Here is a 10,420-nt window from a genome sequence, read left to right on the forward strand (position 1 = left end):
TCTCTCCCTCTTTGTGGTGGCCGAATCTCTCAAAGGCTTGGAGCTCTTGTGGCGGCCGGATACTACTTGGAGAAGAAGAAGGAGAGAAAGCTAGCATCTCTTGGAGCTTGGTTGGTGTTTTGTTCTTCATCCTTGGTTAAGCTTTTTATGGCCGAACCTAGCTAGGAGGAGAAGAAGGTGGTTGGTGGTTTCTCATCTCGGAAGATCGTTGCCCACACAACGTCCGAGGTTAGAAGAGGAATACAGTAGAAGATCAAGAGGTTTTTCTACAAGGTATAACTAGTAATTTTTCTTTCCGCATCATACTAGTTATTTATGGAAATAATACCAAATACAAGAGGCTTACGATTCTAGAATTTCAAATATGTTTTTCGATGTTGTGTTCTTTTATTTTTTTCTTTTCCTTGTGATTTGATTGTTCTTTTCGGTTAACCTAAAGTTATTTTAGAAAATTAAATATTAGCTTTCTATAAAAGGTTTTGTCTAGTCGGTGGTGGTTGCTCCCATATCCAAGAAGGCCATGTGCCTCGCCACGTCAGTACTGGGAACCAATTATGGAAATTAATATTTAATGGAATTAATAACTTAAGGTGACTTGGGTCGAACGTGTTAAGTTCCGCAGGAGATCCAAGTCAAAAACCTAAAAGAACAAATAGATTAAGTTTTGGATCAGTGTTAAGTTCCGCAGGCGATCCAAAATTTAATTTAAAAGAACACATGGTAGCTAGGAAAAGGTTCAGACCTTTGTACAAAATTTTTGTACAGTGGAACCTCTAGGTTTTCCGAGTAGCAACCAACAATTGGTATCAGAGCTAGGGTTTTGCCTCTGTGTATTTGGTATTAGTTTAATTATGCACATGCCATACATAATTTAGGCAGATTAATAGTAGGATGTGCTAACTTTGTGGATGCAGGATCCAACTATTATGGCTTTTAGTTATTATGTGTGTGATTGGACCCTTGGACATGTCAAGGGCATTTATCTGTGTGTGCATGATTGTATTAAAATACAGTAGGAGTTGTATTTAGTTTTATTAGGATTTTATTTTTGATCTAGATACATGTACATTCCTTTTATGGAATATAGGATCAAAAATATAAAATTCTATTTATGTCGCGGATCGAATCTTGCAAAGCGTGGAACCTTCTAAGGACCAGAGGCGCAGCGGAACTAGGAGCAAGATGGATGCGACAGCTAGACCCGGTGGCGTTGGCCAAATATGGCAGCAGCTTGAGATGACAACACACAGAGGACAACTAGAGATAAAAGCCATAATAGTTGAAAATTAGATTTTCTATTTATTACTTTTATATTGTGCTGTGTGTGCATGTTAGTTTACAAGTTTAGTAGGCTATCATAGTTAAAATTCCTCATTTATAAATAACTAAGTGGGAGAGGGATTTTTAAGTAAATCCCATGGTCTCCATTACTGGTTTGTAAGTGATGCAAACAAGCTTGTGCGTTGGCTCTGAGTGCTTTCCTCCATAACGGATGAGCTTGTTTGTGGATCACTAGAACAGACTTCCATTTTTGGATGACTATAGGAAGTTAATTAAGAGCGTGTGATCTTCCCCAACGGAAGGGGCATAATCTTATTAATGGACTTAGTGTCAAGTAATGGTATACACTTAGACACATCTAATAGTATCCTCCCCATCGGAGTCACTGCTATTATTTGTGTGACCAAATGATACCAACTATTAATTTTATTTGTCAAAAAGTTAGGTTGACAAGATAATAAAATTAATGGGTTAAAACCCTCCTTTTACAAATGTTGAATTTGTATACGTCCACACTAACGTGGCATACAAAATTCACGGTGTTATGAGGTGTTGGTTAATTTTAAATAGTATTGTTTGAGGAATCAATATTATTCTAAATTTAGAGTTCTGACCAAAAGTTATTTGTGATTCTTAGGATGACTTTCAACCCACCGTCCATCATACTTCAACAAAATAGACTTACTGGACCTAATTACATAGATTGTAAAAGAAACCTAGACATTATTCTTACTGCTGAAAGCTATAAATTTGTACTGACTGAGCAGTGCCCTGAAGCACCTACTGGTGAATCTACCCAAGAGGAGATTGAATATCATAGGAAATGGGTAAAAGCAGATGAGATGACGTGGTGTTACATTTTGGCTTCAATGTCAAATGTATTGCAACATCAGCATCAAGATTTACCAACAGCCTATGATATTATGAACAATCTCAAGGAACTCTTTGGTCATCAGGATAGGGCTTCTAGGCAAGAAGCCATGAGAAAGATAATGACAGCCACCATGCAAGAGGGTACTCCTGTAAGGGATCATATCCTAAAGATGATGGCTTATCTGAACGAGATACAGATCCTTGGAGGAGAAATTGATGGGGAAACCCAGATCGATATGATCCTCCAAACGCTACCTAGAAGTTTTGAGCAGTTCCGCCTGAACTATAATATGAATAAGAGGATTTATTCATTAGGGGAACTACTGACAGAACTTCAAGCAGCAGAAGGATTATTTCATCACAATGCTCAAATTCACTATGCTGAAAATGGTTCTACTTCTAAACCGAGAGGAAAGAAGAAGAAGAAACAAGCTGGTTCAGCAAAGAAAGTGAATAAATCTCATGGAGTGAAGAAGCCGAAGGGCAAATGCTTCATCTGCAAGCAGTCAGGGCATTGGAAGGTGGACTGTCCTCGTAGGAATCAGAACAACAAAGGTATATCTCATGCTCTAGTTGTTGAAACATGTTTAGCGGTGTTATCTACCAACACCTGGTGTGTAGATACAGGAGCCACTCATCATATCTGCAATTCCCTGCAGGGGTTCCAGGAAACCCGACGACTAACTGAAGGAGAGATTACCGTCTATATGGGCAATGCTACTAAGGTGGCGGCTGTTGCAGTGGGAGACGTCTACTTATCTTTTAGTAGAAATAGAAATTTGGTTTTAAGAAATTGTCTTTATGTACCCAGTTTTAGAAAGAATTTAATTTCAGTTTCTAAACTGTTTTTAGATGGATATTCAGTTTCTTTCAGTAACGATGTAGTTATTAAAAGAAATAAAGTGATTATCTGTTCTGGTGCATTGATTGGCAATTTGTATACTTTAAATCTAATTTCTTCCACAAAGCAAAACATGGAAATTTATAACTCATCTTCTAACTCTAATAAGATAAAAGAACCTTCGGAAATAAACCAAGCATATCTTTGGCATCTAAGGCTTGGTCATATTAACTTAAATAGGATTCAGAGGCTTATAGCCGATGGACTTTTGAGTTCATTAGAGTTGGAAAATTTTCCAACTTTTGAATCTTTCTTGGAAGGTAAAATGACCAAGAGGCCGTTCAAGGCCAAGGGGTATAGAGCCAAAGAAGTGTTAGAATTGGTTCATTCTGATTTATGTGGCCCTATGTCTGTCCAGGCAAGAGGTGGTTTTGAATATTTTGTCTCTTTTATAGATGATTATTCAAGATACGGATATATTTACCTAATGCGCCGCAAGTCCGAGTGCTTTGATAAGTTCAAAGAATACAAGGCTGATGTAGAGAAACGACTAGGTAAAAGTATCAAGACACTACGATCTGATCGTGGTGGCGAATACCTCTTAGAAGAGTTTAGGAATTACTTATCAGAGGCCGGGATTCAATCTCAATTGTCTGCACCTGGAACACCCCAACAGAATGGTGTAGCAGAACGAAGGAACAGGACTCTTATGGAGATGGTTAGATCGATGATGAGTTATTCAAAATTACCAAATTCGTTTTGGGGATATGCTCTGGAAACAACAGTATACGTTTTGAACTTAGTACCTTCTAAATCAGTTTCTTCTACTCCCATAGAATTGTGGAATGGGCGAAAACCCAATCTAAGACATATTCGGATTTGGGGTAGTCTGGCACATGTGCTGAAACCAGATGCTGATAAGTTAGAATCTCGTACAGAAGTTCGCGTGTTTATAGGATATCCCAAAGGAACGAAAGGTGGTTTATTTTATAGTCCTAAAGACCAGAAGATCATTGTTAGCACCAATGCCCAGTTTTTAAAAGAAGACTATATAATGGATCACAAGCCCAGTAGCAAAGTTGTTTTAGAAGAACTTAGAGAGGACACGTCTACTTCAGTACCAACAGTACAAGATGAAGTACCACAAGAGACTGCAACACGTGTCACACATGATACACAACCACAAACAGTGCCTCGTCGTAGTGGGACGGTTGTAAGGCAGCCTGAGAGATTCATGTTTTTGGGAGAGTCTTCGGACTTGATTCCGGGTAAACATGAACCTGATCTCCGAACATATGATGAAGCACTCCAAGATATAGATGCAGCATCTTGGCAAAAGGCGATGAATTCTGAAATAGAGTCTATGTACTCTAATAAGGTATGGGAGCTTGTAGAACCACCTTATGGTGTAAAAGCCGTTGGATGCAAGTGGATCTACAAAAGAAAAAGAGGGACAGACGGGAAGGTAGAAACTTTCAAAGCTAGGCTTGTTGCGAAAGGGTATACTCAGAAAGAGGGAATCGATTATGAGGAAACCTTTTCACCGGTAGCCATGCTTAAGTCTATCCGGATACTCTTATCCATTGCTGATCATATGGATTATGAGATTTGGAAAATGGATGTCAAGACAGCTTTCCTTAATGGAAGTCTTGAAGAGAACATCCATATGAAGCAACCAGAAGGGTTCATTGAAAAAGGCAAAGAGCATCTATTGTGCAAGCTCAATCGGTCCATTTATGGACTAAAGCAAGCTTCAAGATCTTGGAACATCCGGTTTAATGAAGTAATCCAGTCATATGGATTTATTCAAAGTCTGGATGAGTCTTGTGTATATAAGAAGTGTAACGGAAACGTGGTGGTATTTCTTGTACTATACGTAGATGATATTTTGTTAATTGGCAACAATGTCAAGGTATTATCAGACGTAAGGGTATGGTTATCCAAACAATTTGATATGAAGGACTTAGGAGATTGTGCACACATTCTTGGGATCAAAGTTATAAGGGATCGTAAGAAAAGAATGTTGTGTCTGCCCCAAGCTTCATATATAGATACAATCCTTGCTCGTTTTAGCATGCAGGATTCCAAGAAAGGTTTCTTACCTTTTAGGCATGGAGTAGCTCTATCTAAAGAGTTGTCTCCGAAGACGTTGAAAGAGATAGAGGACATGAAAGCAGTTCCTTATGCTTCGGCTGTAGGAAGCCTAATGTATGCAATGCTATGTACGAGACCTGATATCTGTTTTACCGTGGGCATGGTCAGCAGATATCAGAGTAACCCTGGACAAGGACATTGGACTGCGGTAAAACATATATTAAAGTACCTGAGAAGGACTAGAGATTATATGTTAGTTTACCAAGCAGACGATCTGCTCCCTGTGGGTTACACGGATTCAGATTTCCAATCAGATAGGGACAACAGTAAGTCTACATCAGGCTATGTGTTTACTTTAGGAGGTGGAGCCATTTCATGGAGGAGTGTTAAGTAGAAATGCGTTTCGGACTCAACCATGGAAGCAGAGTATGTAGCAGCCTCTGAGGCAGCTAAAGAAGCAGTATGACTCAGGAACTTTCTAATGGACTTAGATGTGATTCCTGGTTTGCCCAAAATCATCACAATTTATTGTGATAATAGCGGTGCAGTTGCAAACTCGAAGGTACCACGAGCTTATAAGGCAAGTAAACATATAGAGCGCAAGTACCACCTGATACGAGATATCGTGAAGCGAGGAGAAGTTGTCATCGCCAAGATTGCATCAGCAGATAACCTGGCAGATCCTTTCACTAAGGCCCTTCCGGCGAAAGCTTTCGATCGGCATGTGGAGGGAATGGGAATCAAATCTATGGTAGAAGATATGACAGCTTAGTCATTAATATAAGTGGGAGATTGTTGGAGTGTATACTGAAAGCCTAAGCTTTTGTAAACATTCATTATGAATAAAGAATCACATTTGGTCAAATTGTCTACATTTGTTTGTAGTTGTTCATTTAATTTATATTGTAGATAACATAGTATGTGGTGTCACATGCAGAAGATGATGTTATTAGTACCTTATAAATTATAAACAGTAGCTCACGACCAAAATGGAAAGGAACAAACCATTAGAAGGTCGTAGTGTAATTAGGTATTAGTTTATCTTGACTATATAATTACACTAGTACACTCAGAGTGTATTGAGTAGGACCATTTGAGGTCGTTTCTTTTATACTGACTTTATAAAGGAACAAAGACCTCAGTTATTATGGAAGTGTGTGCTCTTAATCCTAATATAATAACAAGCATATATATTTGATATTTATTTCTTTAATTTATCAATGGGTGAGATTTAGTTCGATAAATCAATAAACCCGATAAGTTGGGAAATGATATCACTTATAGTGTGTATTGTTGATTATAGAAGGAAACTGTGTCCTAGAGATACTAGGTTGATAATGTCCTCAAGAGGAGCTCATAAGGATTGTCATGTTAAACCCTGCAGGTGGATTTAGTCCGACATGATGATAAGGTTGAGTGGTACTACTCTTGGACTAAGATATTAATTAAATGAGTTGTCAGTAACTCACTTAATTAGTGGACATTCGATATCTTAAACACGGGGAGACTAACACACTCATAATAAAAAGGAGCCCAAAAATGTAATTTGGGATTGGTGCGGTAGTTCAATAATAGTTCTCTAGTGGAATGAATTATTATTGATAAAATTAAGTTGTGTGTTTGGGGCGAACACGGGATGCTTAATTTTATCGGGAGACCAAAACTAATTTCTCCTCTCGGTCCCTATCGTAGCCTCTTATTTATAGAGTACTATACTCACCTATACCCACCTTCTATACCCACCAATAGGGGGTCGGCCAAGCTAGCTTGGGAACCAAGCTAGGGCCGGCCTAGGTATAAATTGGGGTGGTCGGCCCTAGCTTGAACCCAAGCTAGTGGGGGCCGGCCAAATTAAATTAAAAAAGAATTTTAATTTTAATTTTTATTATGTGGAAGAAATAATTTATTAAAGAGAATTACAATTAAAATATCTCTCTTGTAAAAGATCTATAAAAGATTAAAGAAAGAGATTAGATCTCTTTCCTTATTTGTAGATTGGTGAGATATTTTATTTTCTCTTTAAAATTATCCACATGTTGATAAAATTAAAATTATAGAAATTTCTTTTTATCAACCATGAAGAGATTTTTAAAGAGAAATTTTAATTTTTAAAATTTCCGGAAACAAATTAGGAAGTTTTAATTGTTGATTAAAATTTGTCTAATTTATCTCTTTTAATGTGGCCGACCATTAGAGATTAATTGGGAAAATTTTATTTTATTTTTCTCAATTAAATCATGTCAAGGGAATTAAGGAAATTTTATTATAATTAAATTTCCTAATTTGCCTAGGCCAAGGAATATAAAAGAAGGGGTGAGGGTGCCTTTAAGAGACACAACCTCTATTATTTCTCTCCCTCTTTTATTCCTTGGAGTGGCCAGCCATCCTCTTCCTCTCTCCCTCTTTGTGGTGGCCGAATCTCTCAAAGGCTTGGAGCTCTTGTGGCGGTCGGATACTACTTGGAGAAGAAGAAGAAGAAGAAGAAGGAGAAAAAGCTAGCATCTCTTAGAGCTTGGTTGGTGTTTTGTTCTTCATCCTTGGTTAAGCTTTTTATGGCCGAACCTAGCTAGGAGGAGAAGAAGGTGGTTGGTGGTTTCTCATCTCGGAAGATCGTTGCCCACACAACGTCCGAGGTTAGAAGAGGAATACGGTAGAAGATCAAGAGGTTTTTCTACAAGGTATAACTAGTAATTTTTCTTTCCACATCATACTAGTTATTTATGGAAATAATACCAAATACAAGAGGCTTACGATTCTAGAATTTCGAATATGTTTTTCGATGTTGTGTTCTTTTATTTTTTTTCTTTTCCTTGTGATTTGATTGTTCTTTTCGGTTAACCTAAAGTTATTTTAGGAAATTAAATATTAGCTTTCTATAAAAGGTTTTGTCTAGTCGGTGGTGGTTGCTCCCATATCCAAGAAGGCCATGTGCCTCGCCACGTCAGTACTGGGAACCAATTATGGAAATTAATATTTAATGGAATTAATAACTTAAGGTGACTTGGGTCGAACGTGTTAAGTTCCGCAGGAGATCCAAGTCAAAAACCTAAAAGAACAAATAGATTAAGTTTTGGATCAAGCGTGTTAAGTTCCGCAGGCGATCCAAAATTTAATTTAAAAGAACACATGGTAGCTAGGAAAAGGTTCAGACCTTTATACAAAATTTTTATACAGTGGAACCTCTAGGTTTTCCGAGTAGCAACCAACAGATTCATTTGTAAGAAAATAATACAATTATGAAACAAAATTAATAACTAAATTAGATATTGAAAACAACTTGGATAGTCTACAAAAGAAATAATGAAAACAACTTACAATATATTCCTCTGATGCTCCACTTGGATTCAATTCTTCGATTTGTCGTATGCAACCCTTCAATTTGGAAACAGCAACAATCATAGTATTCATTCTTTTTTGTAATGATCTTCTCAGTCGCTCTGAATTTTTAAAATTTGGATCTTGATTATATTCTATCTCAACTCTTGCCCAAAATTGATCCTTTTTTTGGTTGATTCCTATGATTGGATTTTGAGAAATATGAAGATAAACATGACATAAATGTTCATCTTCTTCAACTGAGTAGGATGATGAACGAGAATTCGAACTCATTTTTTTCAAGAGTAAAGGTGCATTGTGATGATCATGTCTAGTATGCCATTATATAGGAAAAAATTATGTGCATTGTATAAGATTTGTGTGTGCATTGTGATGTCCCGTCACCTGCAAAAATAATAGTGTTATGTGTGCATTGTGATGTCTCATCTTCTGAAATAATTATAATAGTGTGTGCATTGTGATGTCCCGTCATCTACAAAAATAATAGTGTTGTGTGTTTATTGTAATGTCTCATCTCCTGAAATAATTATCATGGTGTGTGCATTGTGATGTCCCGTCGTCTGCAAAAATAATAATGTTGTGTGTGCATTGCGATGTCCCATCTCCTAAAATAATAATAATGATGTGTGCATTGTGATGCCCCTTCATCTGCAAAAATAATAATGTTGTGTGTGCATTGTGATGTCCCATCGCCTAAAAAAATAATAGTGTTGTGTGTTCATTGTAATGTCCTATCTTCTGAAATAATTAAATAATTATAATAGTGTGTGTATTGTGATGCCCCATCACCTGCAAAAATAATAGTGTTGTGTATACATTATAAATACATACCATAACTGAAAACAATTCAATCACATTCTTTATCTCAAAAAATGAGTGCTAGATATGAAGGTACATCAAATTTATCATCCTCAAGCTCTGAAGATGATGATATATTTGAAGCACACAGAAGGCTTATCACTCAAGCGATCTACCGAAACAATCAGGTCATTTTGAAACATCTGAGTGAAGAAAGCAACAAAGGCAAACATCAAGGATCTATTCCTGGTCACATAGTGATCAATCGTAATAGAGAAGCTGCTGATCGTAATCTATTCAATGATTACTTTGCCGAAAATCCTACATATAATGCTGCAATGTTTCGAAGAAAATTCCGGATAGGAAGAAATTTATTTATGCGTATGTTTAACGAGGTTAGTAATCATGATAATTATTTTGTGCAGAAAAGAGATGGAGTTGGAAAACTTGGTTTGTCAAGTTTACAAAAAATGACAGCTGCATTTCGAATATTGGCATATGGTGTACTGGCAGACGCTACTGATGAGTACATCAAAATAGGAGAATCAACTACCATAGAAAGTGTGAAAAGATTATTTTATCGTGCTGTTGTTGAAGTATTTGGAGGACAGTACCTGCGATCACCCAATGCTAATGATGTTGCCAGGCTTCTTCATATTGGTGAGCAGCGTGATTTTCCTGGTATGTTGGGTAGTCTAGATTGCATGCATTAGAGATGGAAAAATTGCCCAACAGCATGAGTTGGGTAATATTCTGGTCGCAGTGGAAAGCCAACAATTATTCTAGAAGTTGTAGCTGATTATGATTTTTGGATATGGCATGCATATTTCAGTTTACCTGGATCTAACAATGACATTAATGTATTGGAGTCTTCTCATCTTTTTTCTAACCTTGCTCAAGGTATTGCTCCCCCTGCTCGTTATGTCATTCAAGGAAAAGAGTATAACATGGGTTACTATTTAGCTGATGGTATATACCCAAAATGGTCTACACTTGTTCAAACAATTCAAGATCCACGCGGTACAAAGAATAAGTTGTTTGCAATGAAACAAGAGGCATGTAGAAAAGATGTTGAGTGAGCATTTGGAGTACTCCAATCACGCTTTGCAATTGTTGCAGAACCTTCATGTTTTTGATAGAAAAATATTTTACATGATATAATGACTTCATGTATTATTATGCATAATATGATAATTG

General features: G+C 37.0%; 1 protein-coding gene across 1 annotated transcript; it reads left to right on the top strand.

Moving 5' to 3' along the window:
- Positions 1-9,297: 9,297 nt before the first annotated feature.
- Positions 9,298-10,302, top strand: LOC121990756. Its single transcript, XM_042544831.1, has 2 exons — positions 9,298-9,904; positions 10,124-10,302. The coding sequence occupies exons 1-2, from the start codon at positions 9,298-9,300 to the stop codon at positions 10,300-10,302; spliced, it is 786 nt and encodes a 261-aa protein (XP_042400765.1).
- The last annotated feature ends 118 nt before the right edge of the window (positions 10,303-10,420 follow it).

The sequence above is a fragment of the Zingiber officinale genome, chromosome 6B (genome assembly GCF_018446385.1).
Source record: "Zingiber officinale cultivar Zhangliang chromosome 6B, Zo_v1.1, whole genome shotgun sequence".
Classification (NCBI taxonomy): domain Eukaryota; kingdom Viridiplantae; phylum Streptophyta; class Magnoliopsida; order Zingiberales; family Zingiberaceae; genus Zingiber; species Zingiber officinale.